This window comes from Sus scrofa, chromosome 1 (genome assembly GCF_000003025.6).
Source record: "Sus scrofa isolate TJ Tabasco breed Duroc chromosome 1, Sscrofa11.1, whole genome shotgun sequence".
NCBI classification, from domain to species: Eukaryota; Metazoa; Chordata; class Mammalia; order Artiodactyla; family Suidae; genus Sus; species Sus scrofa.
In genome coordinates this window covers 21,765,047-21,788,609 of record NC_010443.5, presented here as the reverse complement: position 1 = coordinate 21,788,609, position 23,563 = coordinate 21,765,047, and the positions used below count along the sequence as shown (strand labels likewise).

General features: G+C 35.8%; 1 protein-coding gene across 3 annotated transcripts in view; it reads left to right on the top strand.

Moving 5' to 3' along the window:
• The window catches only part of PEX3 (peroxisomal biogenesis factor 3), a 51,432-nt gene that overhangs the window by 13,016 nt on the left and 14,853 nt on the right, over positions 1–23,563 (top strand). The window contains exons 3-12 of one of the 3 annotated variants that reach the window (XM_005654367.3): positions 1,104–1,185; positions 5,882–5,925; positions 7,516–7,640; positions 7,927–7,993; positions 8,101–8,155; positions 8,723–8,891; positions 11,148–11,218; positions 13,327–13,449; positions 18,031–18,127; positions 22,145–22,610. In XM_005654367.3, the coding sequence (XP_005654424.1) occupies positions 1,104–1,185; positions 5,882–5,925; positions 7,516–7,640; positions 7,927–7,993; positions 8,101–8,155; positions 8,723–8,891; positions 11,148–11,218; positions 13,327–13,449; positions 18,031–18,127; positions 22,145–22,153 (842 nt within the window). In that variant the 3' untranslated portion in view covers positions 22,154–22,610. 3 annotated transcript variants of the gene reach the window in all.

Here is a 23,563-nt window from a genome sequence, read left to right as displayed (position 1 = left end):
TGTAATTAATGTCTTGCCTAGTCAAGAAATAAAAATCATACACTGAGGTTTTTCCCTTTTGAATATGGAGTTTATATAATCTCTTGATATTTTTCATTTTGTTATCATTATTTATTTAGTGTTAGAAACTTATTTGTAATTTATATGTGTACATTTCGCCAACATTTTTATACCATGCATAGAGCCATAAATAAACTTCCATGGGAGTTCCCATTGTGGCACAGTGGAAACAAATCCGACTAGGAACCATGAAGTTGCAGTTTTGATCCCTGGCCTCGCTCAGTGGGTTAAGGATCCCGGCGTTGCTGTGAGCTGTGGTGTAGGTCGCAGATGAGGCTTGGATCCAGCATTGCTGTGGCTGTGAGGTAGGCCAGCACTGCAGCTCTGATTTGACCCCTAGCCTGGGAATCTCCATATGCTGCAGGTGCAGCCCTAAAAAGCAACAACAACAACAACAAAATTAACTTCCATAAATTACATGCAATCTTTTAACATAGAGTATTACATCTTATTTTATCTTCATACTGTTATTTGGAGTTACAGGCAATAATCATTATCAAAACAAAAATTTCAACTCAGCAGCTCTTAATTCTTAGCTTGATGCACTTTTGCCTAGGTTATAACAAATGCCTATTGCTTTGTAACATTTGATAATTTTTTTCTAAAATTAGAAATAAAATATGAAGCAAAAAGTATAGCTAAAGATGAAAGATAATTTTATTAAATCAGAAGTAAACATTTATTGTAAAAGATCCAGAGAGTACAAGAAAAAAAAAGAATTATCCACAGTCTGTAGTCCAAAGACCAACAGTGGTAACATTTGGGAGTAAAATTCTTCCCATTCTTTCTTCTTTATGTACTTATTTACATTACTATGATCATAATGCATAAATGTACATTTTTGCTTCACATGAGCAGATAAATGGTTTATTAGTATATAATTGGTTTTTATTATTAATAATAACTTGACAACTCTAACTTTGACCTTCCCTGCCAACCCTTGCTAGTTGTTTGTCCTGTCATATAGCCTAAAACAGTAAGCATTTCTCAGTGAGGGCAGTCCTATCCCTTGTGACCTTTAAAATTTCCGTTTGGTATTACAGTGCTGTCCATGCTTCCAACACTGAGAGAGGCCTTAATGCAGCAACTCAATTCTGAGAGCCTTACAGTTCTGCTAAAAAACAGGTAAATGCAAGTTACAACATTTCTCATCTGTGCACTATGCAGAATATTTATAGATTGTAACTGGAATGCTTTTCAAAAATCCTCATTTCCTTATTTCTTTCCAATTAAAGCTTATAATAAATAGGCTCATTTAGAAAAAAAATACTAACAATATCATTGAATTCATTATTTTATCCATTTACTTATGCATTGATGTGCAAAGTATTTGGGGCAACCGTATTTGTATATATTCTTGTTTTTATATGAAGAGATCTTCTGTTACTTTGACATTTAATCAGAAATTTAATTATTTAGCACTTACAGAATGAGTTTCTGAACCAGATGTTGTGAAGCTGACTGTTATGTTAAATATTGTGCTTCTTAATGAGTTTACAATGTAATAGATAAAGCATGTTAGCATACATTTTAAAATAAATAATATATATGAACTTACACTTTATGTCATTAACAAAACGAAGTATAGGAGTTCCCGTCGTGGCGCAGTGGTTAACGAATCCGACTAGGACCCATGGGGTTGCGGGTTCGGTCCCTGCCCTTGCTCAGTGGGTTAATGATCCGGCGTTGCTGTGGCTCTGGCGTAGGCTGGTGGCTACAGCTCTGATTTGACCCCTAGCCTGGGAACCTCCATATGCCGCGGGAGCGGCCCAAAGAAATAGCAAAAAGACAAAAAAAACAAAAAAAAAAAACAAAAAAAAACGAAGTACAATATAGCATGAGCATATGAAGATAATTTATCTTACCATGACAGTGTACTGTGTCCAAGCACTTTCACATGTAAGACCTTTTATGTGGAGTGTAGTATGTATTGGAGTATTATAATTTAGCGTTATGCCGTTTTAGTTTGAGAAGACTTCCGAAAGGAAGTGACTTCTTTTAATGAACAAGAATGGTTGGGAGGGCATGGCCTCACTAAGTATATTTTAATTACTGTGGCCTTGTCGAAAAATAATCACTTTTCTTGTAATCATCTTTCAGTAGTCAGGGGAAAGAATGGGCTCTTTCTGGAGTGCTGCTTTGTGCCAGGCCCAATGCTAGATAACCTTGCATATGTACCCCTGATTAATTTCCACAGTATCCTTGTGAGGCAGATATTATCACCACTGTTTTGCAAATAGGAATTTAGTGCTCAGGCAGCTTACACAGCAAGCTGAAAAATTTCCTTGAAAACGTTGTCTGTAGTCAGATAATACCTCCCAAAGTAACAGTGGATTTGTGTACTTGGGTACACAAACGGATTTGTGTGCAGTGGATTAGTGTACTGTTTGTGGGGGGAAGTGTAAATTGTGATCTGTTAATTGGAAAACAAATACACAATTTGGAATGGATTTAAAGCAAATTCTGTCTAAGCAGATTTTCTTTAAGTGGCTAAAACAGAGTTTAAAAATCAAGTAACAATAATAGAAGATGTACCAAAAAAAAAAAGTATACGAGTACCTGGATAATCATCCATTTTGCAATAATGCGACTTTTAAGAACATTTTATTGACTGTACAGTCCACACAGAGTTACAACTCTACACTTAAACAACATGCAGGCCTTCCTAAAAAAAAAAAAAAAAAAAAAAAAAAACTGCTTATAAAAGGCATAACCCAGATGTTTCCTCATTCGACCAACTGATCAGACTTTTTGATTAAAAATATAATGCTAATGATAGGATTTCTTTCCTAATTTCATGATTCTTTGAAGTTGACACACTTTGGCTACTACTAACAGATAAGAGGTTTGGTTTATGAATTAGTTCATATAATTATGTAAAGAAGAAACATATAAGCAGATTGCTCTCAGATAAATACTTAACTGCCATCCCTATGCACACAAGGAGAAGATAGAAAAATAGACTTTTAATTGCGTTAAGTTTTGGTCTTATTGGAAAGGCAAGACAAATGAAATAAGTGAATAAACATTTATAAAAGCAACATAGTAACAGACAATAAACATAAGAGACAATTTTCTTCTTGATGACTCTGTTTCCTCTAAGGCCCTTTGTTTTGGGAGATTGAAGATAACTAAGATAAAATCTCTCTTTAAGACCTCCTCATCCAGAGGAGGAAGTAGGTGAAATAAATTGCCATCATTTAAGAATTATGGTCAGTCTGTGGTAAAAACGTTAAAAAAAAAAAAAAAGCCTGCCAAAGCATTACACACCACCCATTCCCAGCAGAGTCCGGGGCACAGACCAGTAAACATTGGCTGCTCTAACGACTTAGATGCAGTCATTTCCCACTAATTTCTCTAAACAAAGCTGTGGTTCTAAAAACTTTGTGTATCCCACAACTGGCAACATTCACTCATACACAAAACGATCCTCTCAGCTGGTGTCCTTGACACACTTCATGGGTATCAGTCCATTGGATTCCACTTTTCAAACTGGAGCATCTTAATATTTGAAGCCATGTCTAAGGAGCCAGAGGATGTGCGACTCAGGAAGCCGGATCCCCTCATCACACGTCCTCAACGCCTCACCACCACTGCTAACTGCTGTCATGGCCTCCATGGCCGTGACCCCACAGAGGTCCTGTATCTGTGCTGGAGGTGCTGCCCTCCGGTCTTCAGTGCTCCGTCCAAACTGACTGTTCCCCACAGCAATGGAGGGAACTATGCCTCAGACAATGTAGGAGAGATTCTTCTATACATCTAGTCCCAGAGAGATAGAATCGAGAAGGTTAACAACCATATATTAGATTCCAGATGTAAACCAACTACGATGGAAAAAATAAAAATCATTTAAGAAAAAAAAGGTAACAATCAAAATTAAAATTTTCAGAGTTCTTATTGTGGTCAGAGGCTTAAGAACCCGATGTCTCTGTGAGGATCCGGGTTTAACCCCTGGCCTTGCTTAGTGCGTTGAAGATTTGGTGTTGCCTCGAGTAGGTCACAGATGCAGCCCATATCTGGTGTTGCTGTGGCTGTGGTGTAGGCCCGAGACTTCAGCTCCAATATGACCCCTTGCCCTGGGAACTTCCATATACCATAGGTGTGGCCGTAAAAGTGGGGGCGGGGGGGGAGCAGTGTCTCTAAAATGATAGTAAAATAAATCAAATTAACCTAAATGTGTATCTAGTGGGTGATATAATCACAAAAACAGAAGCTATGCCAACTGACTTTAAAACAGAAATTTATGTTTTCTTATTGGGATGTATATTCTTAGAGTGTACAGAATTGAAAAAAACAAAACTGCAAACTCTTCAGTATTGCTGTTGATGTTCTGAGACTGTTGTACATACAGTGAGGGATGAAGCAAATGATATTGGTTTCACTGATTTTTTTTTTTTTTTTTTTTTTTTTTTGTCTTTTGTCTATTTTAGGGTCGCACCCTCAGCACATGGAGGTTCCCAGGCTAGGGGTCAAATCGGAGCTGCAGCTGCTGGCCTATGCCACAGCCACATCAACGCAGAATCCGAGCCGCATTTGCAACCTACAGCACAGCTCACGACAATGCCAGATCCTTAACCGACTGAGCAAGACCAGGGAACAAACCCAAGTCCTCATAGATACTAGTCGGGTTCATTAACCACTGAGTCTCAATGGGAACTCTGGTTTCACTGATTTCTGATATGGGCAAAGAGAAATACAGATGTAAGGTCAATGTGATTAAGTTAAAAACCCTAGGACTCTAATTTTGAATTAGAAGTATCTATATGAATTCATGTTGTATTTTATCTCTTTGAATATGTGTTCGTATAAATACACACTAGCTTATTAGCTTAGCCTACTGAAAAGGCTTAGAAATAATGCCTACCCAGTAGTAGTGAATATCCTTAATCAAAGTTTGCAGTCTCAGACTACCATTTTTTGCTACTAGGAAGCAGGACTTTTGGAGAAATTGATGATTTTAGATTTGCAGCAAGAATTGAGCAAGAAGAATCCAGAACAACTTTTTATGTCAGAAAACAAGGAGGCTGTCAAAGATTAAATGGGTCATGTCAAAAGGATTTAGGAACTAACCTGAATAGTCCCACAGTGGTCAAAAATGGGCAGTTTAAATATCAGTAACAATAATAACTATAGTAGGTTGAAACATTTCAAACATATATAAATATATATATATATGTATACATTTGGGGGGGGGTCTTTCTAGGACCACACCCACGGCGTATGGAGGTTCCCAGGCTAGGGGTTGAATCAAAGCTGTAGCTGCCAGGCTACGATGCCACAGCCACAGCAATGCCACATCCGAGCCGCATCTGAGACCTACGCCACAGCTCATGGCAACGCCAGATCCTTAACCCACTGAGCGAGGCCAGGGATTGAACCCGCAGCCTCATAGTTACTAGTCAGGTTTGTTAACCACTGAGCCATGACAGGAACCCCTCAAACATGTATTTAAATGCTTGTGTCTGTCATGATGCTTTTAAGCAAAAAATATTTCATTACTTACCTTTGAAGGATTATAGGACCTACTTCATTATTTATAAAATAGTAAATAAGAGAAAGAAAGAAATACTATTCCTGCTTTTCCTGTATGATTTCATAACACATATTCATATGCTTAGAAGGAGGAGAAAGACTGGAAGGATATACACCAGTATACTAGTGAAAATGTTTACTGAAATTAGTCATTTTTAATATGTTTATGGGCTTTGTTTTCTGTAGTTTTCCTATGATTAAAAAAAATAAGTATAGACTTGTAAAGTTCAGAGTTTTCTATTAGATAACCTAAATTATTATTTTCATTTTTTCTGATATTTTTCTTCAGGCCTTCAAACAAGCTAGAAATATGGGAGGATCTGAAGATAATAAGTAAGCCTGCATATTCTATGTGACAGCACAGCCTTAAAATATATTTTATGGGAAATTTTTGTGCTCTGTTATGAGGGTAACTCTTTCTTACCTACCTCATGGAGTTGTCAGGATTAAATAATTCCCATAAAGCAGGTAGATTGATATCTGGGCATAGAAACCACTCAGTAAATGTTAGTGGTGGTGGTGATGTTATTATTGTTATGATAAGATTAAACTTGTCCTAGACTACATATGTGTCTCTTAGGTACTGATATCTGTAACATTATACTTTTAAGGAAATTTTTACTCTAACCCAGATAGTAACTATACTTTGATATTGTATGCATACTTAGATTAGTGATAAAAATTTTGAAACAAAAAGCTGCCCTTAGACTAGATAGGTACATCTATATCTCCATGCCTCAGAACTTCATACTCAGTTGTTCCTGTGTTTTCCTATGCAACTTATCCTTATAAACTGAATCATGCTTAAGCTTTGCCTATTTGAAAAGGAGGTAGACCTTTTTTTGTAGTACACTGTATTTCATCTCAGCTATTGTACTTTCTCACATCCCTTTACAATACAAAAGAGTTCTGCTGTCCCTTTCTTTCCTTCTTCACTCCTACTTATTCTTTGACACACTAGAGCCTGGTTTCCACTCCTGTATCTCCATCCAAACAGATGTCACAAGTGTCAGCACTACCTTTTCTGTTGCTAAATGCACTGGACATTTTCCTCCTAGTAGACCTCTTGGCCAGAGTCAACACCTTTCTCGTTCCTCTGTTTTGAACACTGTCATAGGCTGCTGGGAAGCCTGGTCTCTGGGTGTTTCCCTGTCTTTCTGTACCTCCCAGCAGCCCTCTAATGGGCTTATTCTCTTTTACCTACCATTGATGGGTAGAGTTCTTCCATGCTCATCCCTCGTCTCTTCTCAGAACCAGCTCCCTGGACAGCTCAGAGTTGTGAGGCTGCATCTCTTAGTGTTTCTCAGGCCTTTCTTTTTTTCTTTTCTAAGGTAATAATATATAACCCTTTACTGAACATATTGGTTATTGTTTTTATTGGTTATTGTTTAATTAAGAGATCATACCTAATTTACAATAGACATTTTGTAATTAAACTATGAAACATTTTGGATTAATATATTTTTATACTTGAAACAGTTACAGATGTATTTTTTCTTTTTTTTTTTTTTGTCTTTTTGTAGAAATGCTATTTTTTTGGTTGTTTGCTTATGTTTTTGTTTTTGTCTTTTTAGGGCCATACCCACAGCATATGGAAGTTCCCAGGCTAAGCATCCAATCAGAGCTGCAGCTTCCAGCCTATACCACAGCCATAGCAATGTGCAACCTGAGCCACATCTGCAACCTACACCACAGCTCACAGCAACACCAGATCCTTAATCCACTAAGTGAGGCCAGAGATCGAACCCACATCCTCATGGATACTAATCGGGTTAGTTGCCACTGAGCCACAATGGGAACTCCCTGTACAAATGTATTTTTGAAGTCATCTTATGAAAAAAAGAACTGTATGGATGGTTTGTGACTTTACAGAACATTTATGTTTTGCTAACAGTACTAAATGGTTTTCTTTTCTTTACAAAGGTTTCACAAGAAGTATCGTAGCTGTATACAGTACTTGCATGCTGGTTGTTCTTTTGCGAGTTCAGTTAAACATAATCGGTGGATATATTTACCTGGATAATGCAGCAGTTGGCAAAAATGGCACCGTAAGTTTAGTAAACTTATATATTGCCCTTTCTTTCAAGAGGTTCAAAATTTAACAAAATATTATTTACATGATAATTTCTATAAAGTAAAATCTTTATTTTCATGTAACTATAAGCTTTTAGCATTATTATTCTTCATATATTGAAGCTAGACTTCTTGTTATATTAAAGAATAGCATTTTTCCTATGTTCCAGAGCCTAAAGAATCTCAGATCAAGTTATAGTAAAAATATTACTTACTTAATAATAACATTGGGTGCTTTAACCTTATCTCTGTTTTGTACAGACAGTTCTTGCTCCCCCAGATGTCCAACAGCAGTATTTGTCAAGTATCCAACACCTCCTTGGAGATGGTAAGATTCGTATTCATGACCTATAAATGAATTCTGATTCATCCATTTGTATTACTGAGGAATTGAAAAAGTGAACAAGGCTTTTATGTTTGTTTTTGCTTTAATAGGCCTGACAGAATTGATCACTGTCATTAAACAATCTGTGCAGAAGATTTTAGGAAGGTAAGGCATTTTGCTTTGGCTTTTCTAACTTCTTGATTCTCATGAATAAAAGGAAAATTAGAATTGTTCTAATGAAGCTAGTGATTTGACTCATGGTGGTCTGTGAAACTCTTTTAACCTAATATAGATGCAGACCTGTGGTATTTAATTGTAGAATCCATTTTCTTAATCAGTATCAACCTTTTGATACTAAAGGAAAAGTTTTAATGTTTCATTATTTATTGATTGGTTTATAAACAAACCAGAAATATGTGGATCATGAGATAAAAGACCTGCTTTAACATCTGCCTCTGAGGCTATTATCTAGCTTTCACACTAGTAATATCTTCAGTTACAGTGGGAATTTTCTCATGCAATCTGCAACAGTATTGTTCTTGGTTCTATTAATTTTTCTTGTCCCTTAACTGGTGGCTGATTTCTTAATCTACTCTAGGGATTTCACAGCCAGGTATTTCAGGTTTGACTGGGTGAAACAGGGTCTCAGGTAGTAACTTGTCAAGAAAAGAGTGTAGGTAGGATGTGTTGCATAGTTTCACTTTATCCCAATTCTCTTTCCTCTGTCTCTAGTGTTTCTCTTAAACATTCTTTGTCTCTTTTGGACTTGGAGCAAAAACTAAAAGAAATCAGAGATCTCGTTGAGCAGCATAAGTCTTCTTCTTGGATTAATAAAGATGGATCCAGATCTTTATTGTGCCATTATATGATGCCAGATGAAGAAACTCCATTAGCAGTTCAGGTGCTTATTACTTCATAACCATTTAACCAAACTAATTACTCTCTGTTTTTAATTTTTTTTTCACTGTCTCTTAAAATTTAGATTTCTGAGTCTCTTGAAAGGTGATTGAAAGACGTGTATTTCAGGAGTTCCTGTTACGGCTCAGCAGCTTAAGAATCTGACTAGTATCTATGAGGATATAGGTTCAATCCCTGGTTTCAGTCAGTTCGTTAAAGGATCCAACATTGCTGCCAGCTGTGGCGTAGGTCAGCAACTGCAGCTCAGATTCTATCCCTAGCCTGGGAACTTCCATATGCCAAAGGTGTGGCCCTAAAAAGAAAAAAGAAAGACTTTTATTTCAGTAATTTAAATAAAACTTCATTAATTTAGAAATCAAACTATAAATGTGACTGATTTCTAGTTAGAAAAAAATTTAGATATTCAGCAAAATTTTGAGTGTTAGTTATATGATACACACTATGATGTATGAACTGGAATACAAAGTGAATAAGACATATTCATTGCACCTGGGGAACTCAGGAGACAAATTCAGTGTGTGTGGCTGGAGTGTATTTGTATAAGATCACATCACAGAAGCTGGAGCTGGTGGTTGGAGCAAGATTATAAAGAGCTTTGTATGTAAGATAGAGTCTGAATTTCCATTTATAGATGAAGAAAGGTAGATTTTAGGCCATAATCACAATCACATTTGCTTTTTAATGTAAGTCAATGATGGCAATATCAAAATGTAATGAAAGAGGTTGTAGTCTTCCAGTTGAGAAACAAACAAGGCCCAGTCTAACAGTTATCAACCATGGTGTTGCTCCACAGTGGTGTGTCCTGGGCAGTTGTGATTTAAGTTACCTGTTGATTAAGAGCAGTAAGAATGCCGAAGATTGCAGATTGTAGACCTCATTTTAAAATAGTTTTCTTTATATATATATATATAATGATTTCTTTCCATTATTGCTGGTTTATAGTGTACAGCATGGTGACCCAGTTACACATACATACATACATACATTCTTTTTTCTTCAAATAGTTTTCTTTATATGTAAGTATATTGCACCTGATCTTTGCAGTTGAGAGAAGGCTGTTTCTCACTTAACAATTGGAGCCTTAGACCAAAGAGGCCTTGCCATTCCTCAGTGTACAGGTCCTGTTAGAACAAAGACTGCCCTGATTTTCATTACCTTTAAGTTTCCCCTCCCCTGGAGACCCCAAAGATAGATCCGTGTGGCTTCTAAGAGAACCTACATTCATGATTAGGCAAAAAAAAAAAAAGTGCAACCCATTTAAGGGAACTCTGTGACCTGTATTATGGAGGCTAAATGAATGAGCAGAACAGATGGGACATGAAAGAAACAGGAGAAAATTTACTTACAAATTAGAATCTTAAGGAGATGCAATAGTAGCATTTAACAAGCTTTCTGGACTGATAAAACAGTTTCCAGATTTTAAAATTCAGCAGTGGAATTTAAAAAGTAAATGATTCAAAAGAACAGGTGAAGAGAGAGATGATGGACCAAATATTTTCTAAATTGAATTAGAACTCAACTTTGGATTGAAAGGACACACAGAACCTTAGACGAAGCTTGGTTGCTGAAAAAAGACATACATATCCTGATAAAGTATCTCTTTTGCTTGTTGTTTTGTTTTTTTGTTGGGTTTTTTTTTTGTTTTGTTTTTTGGGGGTTTTTTTTTTTGCTTTTTAGGGCCACACCTGCATCATATGGAGATTCCTAGACTAGGGGTCTAATCAGAGCTGTAGCCGCCAGCCCATGCCACAGGCACAGCAACACAGGATCCAAGCCGTGTCTGCGACCTACACCACAGCTCACAGCAATGCTGGATCCTTAACCCACTGAGTGAGGCCGGGGATCAAACCCACAACTTCATGGTCCCTAGTCGGATTTGTTAACCACTGCGCCACTACGGGAATTCCGATATCCTGATAAAACATCTTAGTAAAAGGGAAAAACTCCAAGCTTATTGGAGTTGAAATAGCCTTTGAAACCTCAAAGACTATTCTTTCTAAGTATATTCTAGAAATATGTCCAAGAAATGTCCAAGAATGTTCAGGTAAAGATCTTATCAAGATCTTACTGTGACTCATGTTTTAAATACTACTTACCTGTACACAGGAATCTTCATATTTTTTTGAGTTTAACATTTTTTGATTGTTGACAGAACTCTTGAGTTTATTAACATGATTTTTTTCATCATAGCCCTGTGCTAATATTCGAAACCCTGAAGTGTGGCATTTTAATTTCACAGGCCTGTGGGCTTTCTCCTAGAGATGTTACCACTATTAAACTACTCAATGAAACTAGAGACATGTTGGAAAGGTATGTATACTACATGTAAGAGAAAACACGTGTTTCTATTTTGAATGTACTTCTGACCATTTTTTTAGTTTTTCTTGAACATATTCAACATAATATTTTTGTTAAAATTAAATTTTAAATCTAACCAACCTACCTTTAATTAGGATTTCCTACCTAAACTAGTGGTTCTCTTATTAAGGTGGAGAGGGAAGCAGAGATTTTTTTTCAAGATACCAGTGCCTTGCCCCCACCTGTTTTCCTAGCCTGGAGATTTGATATACTAGATAAGGGACTGGAAGATAGTTAGCATTTATGTTTTGAGGAAGGCTTTCATGGGCAATTCTCATATGCCCCATGTGTACTGGTAAATGCTTAACAACCAGCCCTGTAAAGAAAAAACACCAGAAACAAATTGTGGCCACTACAGTGCTACCAACTTGATGTCACTTGGTGCTGATACGGGGAGTTGGGAAGAGATGCTCTTGCCGCCAGAGCTGAAGAGCTCCAGCTGGTCCTCAGGTGTTAGTATGTGCCTCCCTCTGCCCACACACATGCATACTCAGTTTTGAGAACTTCTTTCTCTTACCCTTTCAGGGTTATATACTATAATGTTCCTAAATCTTTGAATGATAAAAATTTCACATCCTTCCTAAACTGAGTATTACTATTTTAAATTATCCAGAAGAGAGCCAGAATGTTAAATGATTAAAATATCAAAGTTTCTTTTCTTTTTTTTTTAAAAGATAATTTAAGACCATTTTCTCTGGTTCTGTTTTCTAGAAAAATTATATCTTCTGCTTATAATATTTTTCCATGAACTTGAAGAAAATCAGCAATTTTTTAGGTTAATTCAGCTACTGCATCTACTCTCAGAATTCATTAAGTTCTAGTCCCTTGGCTTTCTACAGTAGTGATCTCTGTTTTTTTCTTACTCAGTTTTCCACCAAATCACTGCATAAAGCTTGAAAAAATGGTCATCAGCAATCTGCTGCCACTTCCAGTTAACCTGTAGTGTTTATCTTACATGACCTTTCTCTGATAATTAACAGCATTGATCAAGGCTTTCTTGAAATTCTTTTCTCTTAGGGCTTCCACGACAGTCTTCTCATTTTTTCCCAGTTCTCAGATCATTTCTTCTTAGGTTCCTCTATGCCTCTCTTTCCTTTAAACATTAGCATATCCCATTATTTCATCCTCAAATGCCCCAAGCAGTTTTATATACTCCCCATTACTTTACTGTCTGTATGTTAATAATTCTCAAATATTTAGCCCAAGCCCTCCACTCCTATGAGTTGAATTGAGATTTCTACATGTCAAAGATGGAACTAATCTGTTTAACTAGGCATAATAATACCTATATTCTTTATATCAAAGATTTTTGTGTGAGGTACTAACCTGATATAACAAAAAGTTTGAGCTTTAAGGTCAAAAAGGCCTAGGTTCAAATTCTAACTCCTACATTTATTAATTACATACCTTTGGACAAATTTCTTCATCCCTCAAGTATCTAGTTCCTCATCTGTGCATGTTAATAAAATATTCTATCTCATTGAGATGTCTAAGAGAGTATATAAAGCAAACCAATAATCGTTACCATAGGAGGATTTCTGTTCAAGAGGTTCCTCAAGAGAAGTAATATATGATCCCTGGCCTCACTCAGTGGGCTAAGGATCTGGCATTGCTGTGAGCTGTGGTGTAGGTCGCAGACACAGCTCAGATCTGGTGTGGCTGTGGCTGTGGTGTGGGCATTGGCTACGGCACCGATCCAGCCCCTAGCCTGGGAACCTCTATATGCCATGGGCGTGGGGCGTGGCCCTAAACAATAAAAAGAGAGAAGTAATACTACTATTGATATTTATAAAAATACACTTAAAAGTGCTGCCTAATATAGGAAAATCTAGCAAAATGGATGAATATATATTCTCATTGTGTTGTGTTAAATAATAAGCTTACTTATTGTACTTTTAAGATTGACTCCTTAATATATTTTTATAGTATTTTAGACTGTAAAAAAAGTTAAATTGTGAGTAGAAATGTTGGTGGCTATCAAAGGTAACCATGTGGTTATTGAATTTATGTCTTTTTCTATTGAAAATCTAAAAAGTAATTCATCTTCTTCTTTTGTGTAGTCCAGATTTTAGTACGGTTTTGAATATCTGTTTGAACCGAGGATTTAGCAGGCTGCTAGACAATATGGCTGAGTTCTTCCGACCTACTGAGCAGGACCTCCAACATGGTAACTCCAGGAATAGGTAAGATGACATTTAAGAATGTTGTCAGTCTGACGACTGTTCTAATGAAATAGTGCTGTTAGAAGTGTTTATTTTTTGTTCCAGGTAACAAAAAAATCTTATAAATTTCAGTGTTTTTTTTTTTTGAGAAATTAAACTCATTTAAACCGATGACTCCTTCATTAGGAAGAGCTCTTTCAGTATTCAGTATTAAAACTTTCATTTTTTCCAAAAATTTTGCCGCTATATAAAAGTGCTGTAGTTGTGAAACTCCTTTTCTATAGGCTGAATTTCATTTATTGGGGTTTTTTAAAACCTTTAAACTACAAAACTGAAAACATTATTTAAGTTTTAATGTTTTCTGTTGTATTATTCCAGTACTGTAAGCCATTATTGGCCTACATACTTCAACCAAGCATTCTTGCCCTATGTTTCCGTTTGGTGAATTATCTCCTAGTTCTGTAGCCCTTATTGTAGGATTAGGAATCTTTAGATAATGTAGTCGTTAGTGATTTTAATCATAACTACTACTAAGTTGTGGATTTGCACTGCTGAAGATACATGGTTTTAATATATTCTTATCATTTCAGCATGAGCACCTTGAATCTCCTATTAGAATTTATACTTTTTGCAATTTTTTGTATTCAGAAAATAATAGGAATTAAATCAATGTTAACTGACTATAAACTCATCTGTTAAAAATAGGGGAAACAGTAACTGATAAGCAGTATGTATGTGCAGTATCCAGTTCTCAGATACATAGGGCAAGAGATTATTTGCCCACTTCTCTGGGACCTTTCTTTATTGTACAAAAAGAAATAATTTGCAGTTAACACTGGTGATTTGGAATGTTGAGGTCATAAAGTTTATTTTCTGAGCAGTTTAAATATTCTAAGTCATTCTTAGCAATTCTTTAAATTATACAAAAAAAATTGTTTCATTCCCTATATACTCCTTAAATCAAAGTACTCCAGTCAATAAAATTTCACTGTCAGACAGAGTTCACATTATGGTTCAGCAGATTAAGAACCTGACATTGTCTCCACGAGGATGCGGGTTTGATCCCTGGGCTTGTTCAGTGGGTTAAGGAACCAATGCTGCCCAAGCTATGGTGTAGGTCACAGATGCGGCTCGGATCCTGCGTTGCTGTGGCTGTGGTGTAGGCTGGCAGCTGCAGCTCCAATTCAGCCCCTAGCCCTGGAGCTTCCATATGCCTCAAGTGCATCCATAAAAAGGAAAAATAGAATAAGATGAAATTTCACTGTAATCTCTAATACTAATACTAGCAAAAGTATTAGTTATTTCCTGGGCAGGGCTAAGAGGAAGTAGTTGTTCTAAATATAAACAAATACTTGGAGTTCCCGTCGTGGCGCAGTGGTTAACAAATCCGACTAGGAACCATGAGGTTGCGGGTTCGGTCCCTGCCCTTGCTCAGTGGGTTAACGATCCGGCGTTGCCGTGAGCTGTGGTGTAGGTTGCAGACGTAGCTCGAATCCCGCGTTGCTGTGGCTCTGGCGTAGGCCGGTGGCTACAGCTCCGATTCAACTCCTAGCCTGGGAATCTCCATATGCCGTGGGAGCGGCCTAAGAAATAGGCAACAACAACAACAACAAAAAGACAAAAGACAAAAAAAAAAAAATAAACAAATACTTGATCTTGTACACTAAAGAATTATAAAAATTATGTTCCAATCAAAGCCCATTGATAGTCTTTTCTGAACTCCTATAGTGCTCATTATCTCTCCTGTAGTACTCATTGTCTATGCTTTCATGCACAGCTTACAGGTACCACCTTGAACTGAAGTTGTGTTCTTCAGTTACATTTTAAGCCTCCTCTCAAAGCCAGAAGTCTCTTATACACTTTCATTTTTCATTATACAAACAAAGGTGCTGAATAGGAGTTTACTAAGTTTTTCTCCTTCATATCAATAACCAACTTCATACTCCATGATTTACTACTAGAAACACTGCCATTATGCCAACTGTCATTCCTGTTGTTTAACATGATGTGAAAGTTCTAGCCACTGCAATAAGAAAAGATTTTTAATACTGGCAAAGAAACAAAATGTTGATTATGTGTATTACAATTAATAGTCCTGAACTCTCAAGAGAATCAACTGAAAAATTATGCAAAGTTATAAAAGATTAAATTTTACATATATATGTATTATTGTGTGTATTATATGTGTATATATACATCTGTGTATGTATTAACATATGTATAACATTTTAAAATAAAATTTTCAGTCACAAGAAATAACCCAATAGAAAATATAATGGATAAACATGGGACCCAAAAGAAAAACTGTAGAGACTTAAAGTATGAATGTAGATATAAAAATCCTAACTGAAATATAAACAAATGAAATCCAAAAATAGACAGCAACAATAATAGTGACCAGTACTTCCTTTTTCTTCCTCTATGTGCAAGTGTGATGTTAGTTATTTTTCAGAACATTGTCTTACTGGATTCTTAAAATACCCGTAGGAATCAAATATAAGTATTTTCCTCTTTCTACAGGTGAGGAAACTAAGAGAAAAGTAATTTGAGGTCATACAGCTAGCAAAGTAGTAGAACCAGATGTTCACCCACTTCTGTCTTACTTTAGAACCTGGAATTTCTTGTTATTCTCCAACACTGTGACTAATTAGGGTTTATTTAAGAATGAAAGGAGATTTAAACATTAAGAAAGCTATTACACTAATCCAGAACATTAATAAGTTAATAGGGAAAAAAACCATCATCTTCAGTGTTATTGAAAAGGCATTCAATAAAACATAATTTATTACTAATAAAACCCCTTCTAGAAATAAAAAATCTTTGGAGTTCCCATCGTGGCCAAGTGGAAACGAATTTGACTGGCATCCATGAGGACCCAAGTTTGATTCCTTGCATCACTCAGTGGGTTAAAGATCCGGTATTGCAGTGAGAGCCGTAGTGTAGGTCACAGATGCGGCTCGGATCTGGCGTTGCTGTGGCTGTTGTGAAGGCCAGTTGCTGCAGCTCTAATTCAACCTCTAGCCTGGGAACCTCCACATGCCAGGGATGCTGCCCTAAAAAGACCAAAAAAAAGGAATAAAAAATTCTTTTTTATATAATAAAATATTTGAAATCAAAATCAAATATCATACTTAATGACAACACACTAGAATTATTTCCATTAATTTCAAAAACGATATAAAGGTGGTCACTATTGACACATTTATTCCATGTCATTTTACTGTTCTAACCAGTGCAACAAGACAAGGAGAAGACAATTTTGAGAACCAAATTCAAGAATGATACTGATTTTTAATATATTTATTTTGCAAAGAGACACTTACTATTAGTTGACTGTTGATTTTCTAAGTTAAATTTTTTTTTTTTTTTTTTTTTTGGCTTTTTAGTGCGGCACCAGCCGCATATGGAAGTTCCCAGGCTAAAGGTTGAATTAGAGCTGCAGCTGCTGGCCTAAACCACAGCTCACAGCAATGCTGGATCCCTGACTTCACTGATTGAGGCCAGGGATCGAACACATATCCTTATGGATACTAATCGGGTTCATTTCCACTGTGCCACAACAGTAACTCCCCTAAATTAAATTCTTATCTTCAGAAAATGACATTAGTTTTGGAAAGGGAGAGAAGAAAGTTATTGTTATATGATAGTGACATGATTTTATACTTAGACATCCAGGAAAATCAACTAAAAATTATAAAGTTAAGCCTCTCCAAATTAATCTAAAAATGTGGTTAGAGTAGCAACAAAATCCACTAAGGATTAGAAGATAGTTGCTTTGTTATTTTTGAACCTGAGAAATTAATAATAAAGGAGAAATAAAGTATTGTGTAGAGCTTGGATATAGTCAGAAGGAGGAGGTGCCAGGGATAGAGCCCAGGTTTCCTGCTCACTCAGCTGGATAGATAATGGTACAATTTACTAAAGTAGAGGAAAAAAACATTCAACATGGCCAGTAATTGAGAAATATGGCCCAGTATTGTGAGTTACTATTTTCAGCTATCAGACATAGGAAGATTAAAGAAAAAGATAATACCTGGTGTACAAAGACGGCCTCATAGAGCTGATATCCTCAGAGGCTACTGGAGAAGCAAAGGGCATTTGACAATGTATATTTTAACACTTAAAAGCACTCATGCTCTTTGACCCAGTAATTTACCATGTAAATACAAAGTTATTTATATGAAGGAAAATTAGGCAAAAACTTAAATGCCCAACTCTAGGGAACTGATAATATAACTTGTCACGGCTAGAAGATGGATTACTATGTAGTTATTAAAAAAGACAAAAACTTTGGAAGAACCTTTAATGAGATGGAAAAATGATTGTAATATAAATGAAAATGCGAAACAGTGTTGCATGGAGGGTTATAGCTGTGTGTTAAAAAACACAAAAAGTATAGGTATGTATAAAATTACTGGAAGAAATTAATTGTGCTATCAGTTATAGTTATTTCTAGATGGTAGAATTATGTGTGGTTTTTATTTCCTTATTAATACAATTCTATACGTACTTTCAATGACTACTTATTACTTTTATAGTTAAAAGTGTTAACTTCCTATAATGTAATTTCAGAAAATAATTATTATTGTGATGATTTTTCAGTCTTTCCAGTGTCAGCCTGCCTTTAGCTAAGATAATTCCAATAATAAATGGACAGATCCATTCAGTTTGCAGTGAAACACCTAGTCATTTTGTTCAGGTAAGAGGAAATCTTGAGTGTATTTTTACAAACAGATTGTATTTTTGGTTGTGGTCCTATTTGTCTAACATAAAATTACGTTTCTCTCCTGTGATACTTGTTCAAAGAAACCACATGTAGAGGATGATGGAATGCCCCATGAGCATGATAATGTATCGTGGCAAGTTCATGAGGTGGGGAATACCTTTCTCCACATTACAGTCTAACACCTGTTAGACAGACTGCATTAGTCCAGTTACATTCCAGTGGTCAGGTAAATGTGCAGTGTTAAAGTTTTGCAGTAAGCTGTGCTAGGAAGAGGTTGAGCCTTGAGGCAAATCAGTACACCAGTTCCTCAGATTTTGAGAGAAACTGGAAAAATTTTTGTGGGAAAGTAAAGCATTTTAATAGTTAATATAACTATTAATAATACATCAGTAACCTTTTAGCTCACTAAAAGCTGTGTAAACAGTAGGTTATTTAAATTTTTCACTATAACTCCATCTCCTTTCTTAGGAAAGCATTTTAGAATACATTGAATAAGACTGATTTTGCTAAAAAGACAACTTTGTATCCATGTTTCCCCCCCCCCCCAGTCATTTGCAAACTTGGAAACTGTATTACAAGTAGTAAATTACTTCCAGTGCACCTCAATTCCAAACTACTGCCATAATGTACACTGAGAAGGGACCCTAAATGAATCTTTAAACTATCGTTTGTCGCAGTTTATCTGTGGTTTCCTATTTGAGAACATGAAGATCCCCTCGAGACAATGGGTTGTGTTCCTTCCTCGCTCTGTGTAGTGTCATCAGCTTGTCCTTCACATGCTGCTTTCCCTCACTTTTCTCTTCAGTTCTTCTCATCCATGAGTTAGCCATTCATAATGCAGAAGGAAGAGAGAATAAGACTGATCTCTCATTTCACTTAATTTTAAGCTTAATTTAAGCTCACATTGTTTTAATCTTTCTTTTTTGGGGGGAGGGCTTTTTAGGGCTGCATCCACAGCACATGGAAGTTCCCAGGCTAGGAGTCGAATCAGAGCTACAGGTGCCAACCTACACCACAGCCACAGCAATGCCGGATCCAAGCCACGTCTGCAACCTACACCATAGCTGACAGCAATGCCAGATCCCCACCCACTAAGCAAAGCCCAGGATCGAACCCGCATCCTTATGGATACTAGTCAGATTCGTTTCTACTGAGCCACGACAGCAACTCCTGTTTTTGTTTTGTTTTGTTTCGTTTTTTAATTTTTGCATGTCTATTAGTATGAGAAAAAAAGTTTGTACCTTCTGGCATTTAAACCTTAACTTCTTTTTTCTCCATTTTCATAAAAGTTTTGGCTTTATCAATAAGCTGTTCATCTCCACAGGTAGGAAATACACCAAATATAATACAACACCAGCTTTGGTACTTAGGTAATTTATATACTATGTTAATTAAAATCTGTATCATTGAGAATGAAAACAAAAAGTTTCAACCCAGTGAAAACATCTTAATGCTTAGTAAATTTTTTTAGTGCGACTGAATATAGATTAAGTTTATATACTAGACTATTCATGAACAAGACTTCCACCAATTTTTTTTTAACTGTGATTTCTGTGAGTTAAAATACCGTGTGGTCTTCAGAATTCTCAAATCATAAATTTGTGAGATCAAGATTTGCCTAAAGCTTATGTGGGTTTTCTATACTTAAGAGAGAACACACAGGGTAGGTTCACTTCCTGTCTCTCTGCTCATCACAGGGGCACATAACAGCTTCTGTTCTCATGGATCCTTTCACAATGAGGGGAAACCTGTGGAGAGCTCAGAAAAAATGTCTATAAATGCATACTGTACAATACATGGATTTTAAAGAAACAATTGCATACAATTTCAAAAACTTTTTAAAATCAAATTTACGATGTCCCAATATTGTTTCTTTTTTCATACATTAAATAACAAGAAGCAATGGTCATTTATGTAACTTCCATAGCTATCATATGATTAAATATCTGATTTCTATTGAAGGCAAACTCGCAGGTTCTGCTACTACCACCACAATTTGTTGTTTACATTTATAACTGAATGCAATACTAGATTTTAATTAAAGGTTAATGAAATTAAAGATGTAATTTTTTCCTTATCTACATTCACATATCCCTTAAGCACCACTCTTGTCAGTTATATACGTATGGTTAAGTATGTGTGTGTGTGTGTGTGTGTGTGTATATATATATATATATATATATATATATATATATATGACATAACTACATATGTTTTATGTTAGAAAGTATACACCTCAACCACGTTATGTCAGCTTCCAGAAAAAAGTACCTTTAGACTTTTATCTTTAGTATTGTAATCATCTATTCAACAGATACTCATCTAGCACTTGTGACACACAAAAATCCTTTGAAGACTTTTGGGTCTTCTTCTCAAAGCCACACTTGAATGCTTATCATGCCCACTCTCCCTCATATAAGAACCTAAACAATAAACATCTCCAATAATTTATTGTAAGAAAAACTACTTTCTTCATTAAATGGTTTTCTTTTTGGCTTAATGCCATAAAGCTTAGAGCCAAATTTGTTGCTCAATTGCAGAAATGAATTCAGATTATCTATGCTTTTAACAGGCTTTACTGTTTTATTGTCATCTTTGCTAGGATCTGTTGATGATGGAGCAAGTGAAAGATTTTGCTGCCAATGTGTATGAGGCTTTTAGTACTCCTCAACAACTGGAGAAATGATTTTTTTTTCCTTCAAGAAAAACTACAGTGGAATTCATTTACTTTTAAAAATACACTGAATAGAGCAACTATATATAGGATAATGATTTGTTAACCAAAATGCCTAATAAAAATATATTCTTAAAGCCTCCATTTCATAATAAAATAGATTTATTCGGTATCTTAATATATTTTTTTAAAGTCATCAACAGACTGGTTTTTGTGGGTATACCTGAGTGTACACAGTGCACAGGTTGGAATTGTTAATAGTTTGTTACCCATGGATATTAGTTCCAAATGGATTAAAAACTAATATAGATACTTTTTTATATGAAATTCATTATACTGGGACATTAATACTGAGGTATTTCCTGGGAAGCAGGTATAAAGTTTGGAAAATACGGTCTTTAATCATAAAGTTCACGGGACTGCAGTTTAAGAAGTAAATTAGACTTTCCTCCAGTTAGTCGTCAAAGGGATAAATTATTTGTCTTAAATATACCTGATTAGGGATTTTTTTATGGAAATCATTGAATTTAATAACCATGATTGGCAATTTTTTTCTTTACCGTTGTTAACAATCCTTAGGAAACTACATTTTGATTTATAGGTGAAAATTATGTTGATGCTGTTTACTCACAGCTGTTACTAACTACTGTACATATGGTTTCTTTCATTTGTATGTAAATAATTTTAATAACTTACTTTGTATTGATTTTGAGCACAGTGAATCTTATTGCAATAAAATATTTTAGTAAAATATGGTTTTACTGAGTTACTACTTTACAGCTCTTCATTTGTTTTTGAAGATTACCCTAGTTTTCAAGTTTTACCTGGAAATTCATGCTTTTTTTAAACTTCCATTTGTTTAGAAAAAATAAATAGCGTTTCCTTCTGAAAAGAAATAATTCATGGTCACTTGTAAATCTATAGTTCCTTATTTATAAGGGTAATTAGGGTAGAAATAAATGAATCATCTATCATTACTAGATGTATTTTCAGTAGTATAAGGATATTTTCAGTAGCATTGTTTTATGTTCTTTTATATTCCTCCAACATATATAGCTAAATAGTAGAAGGTAGAAAATGAATTGTGAAGTCTCTTCTATAGGCCAAGGTTAGGCTTTGAAGCCAGTTGCTGGGAAATCTATGCCTAGAATGTTTTTGAAACAAAAAACTAAAAAACAGATGTAAAGGTGAAGAGGAAGACGAATGTTTCTTCTCAAAATTTGTCAGAGTATAATGATGTTATTTCTAGTAGGGTGATGGGATAACTGCAGTTTGGAAAATTAATGTGTATGTAATAGGACATGCATCTCTTCCAGCGGTATTAACCCAGGATTTCATCCAAGAAATTTTGAGACTGAACAGGTGTGACATCATAAGGCTAGAAAGCTGATCAGCTGAAAATGATCACCTGGGATCATCTGCACATGTAGAGTTGTGGTAATTGAAGAGGTGACAAGGTAAAAAACGTGTATTTAAAGCTAATTAGGGATTTCGCTTGTGGCTTGCCAGGTTAAGGAGCCAGTGTTGTCACTGCAGCAGCTCGGGTCACTGCAGTGGCGCGGGTTTGGTCCCTGGTCTGGGAATTTCCACATGCTGCCAGTGCAGCCAAAAAAAAAAAAAAAAAAAAAAAAACTAATCGGCCTTATTACACATTTGTCTTCTAACAATGCAGTAGGTGCCCTTTTATCTGGGACCCTTAGTTGTTTGGTTTAATCTAAAAATGTATTTAAAGCAGGGTATCATTAAAAAAATAATAACACATGTATTCTTAGATATTTTAACTTAAAATATAAGTGTTTTTTATCAATTATTTAATGCGGGGCCCAAGTCTTTTCTACCTGTTCAGTATAGGTCTGCTGATAGGGGTTCTCTAATTGTCTTTCTTATACAAATCACATGCACTACATTACATAGTTGTAAACTGGGAACTACAGATTTCTTGTAGATTTTTACTATATTTCCCTCCAGTCTTTTACAACTGCTTTGCCCAGAATTAACAAATACATTTAAATTTCAAAAAATTTAAAAAGAAATATACTTTTATCTAGTCTTTTCAAAGACTTTCCAAATAAACTTGGTTTTCATAGAAACTACAACTCTTCACACGCATGTCCCCTGCTTATGTAACTTGATAAAAAGTTCAACTGGCACAATCAGTTTGATAATTGTTTTGGTTTCCTAAAGCTGCCATAACAAATTACCACTAACTGTGTGGCTTTTTTGTTGTTGTTATTTCCCCAGTACAATTTTTTTTCTACTGTACGGCATGGTGACCCAGTTACACATACATGTACACATTCTATTTTCTCACATTATCATGCTCCATCATAAGTGACTAGACATAGTTCCCCCAGCGCTACACAGCAGGCTGTCATTGCTAATCCATTCCAAAGGCAATAGTTTTCATTTATTAACCCCAAGCTCCCCATCCACCCCACTCCCTCCCCTTCCCCCTCCCCCTTGACAACCACAAGTCTGTTCTCTGTGTGGTTTTAAACAACAGAAATGTATTCTCTCCCCATCCTGGCACTTAGAATGAGGTCCAAAATGAAGGTGTCAGCAAGGCTGTGCTCCTTCTGATTCTCTAAGGAAGAATTCTTCTATCCATCTTTGACTCTTCCAGCCTCTGGTGACCCAGGGGTTCCTTGGCTTATAGCAGCGTAACTCCAGTCTCTGCTTCCGCCTTCATATGGTTGTCTTTTCTGTGTTTGTGACTCCCACATCCAGTATGATCT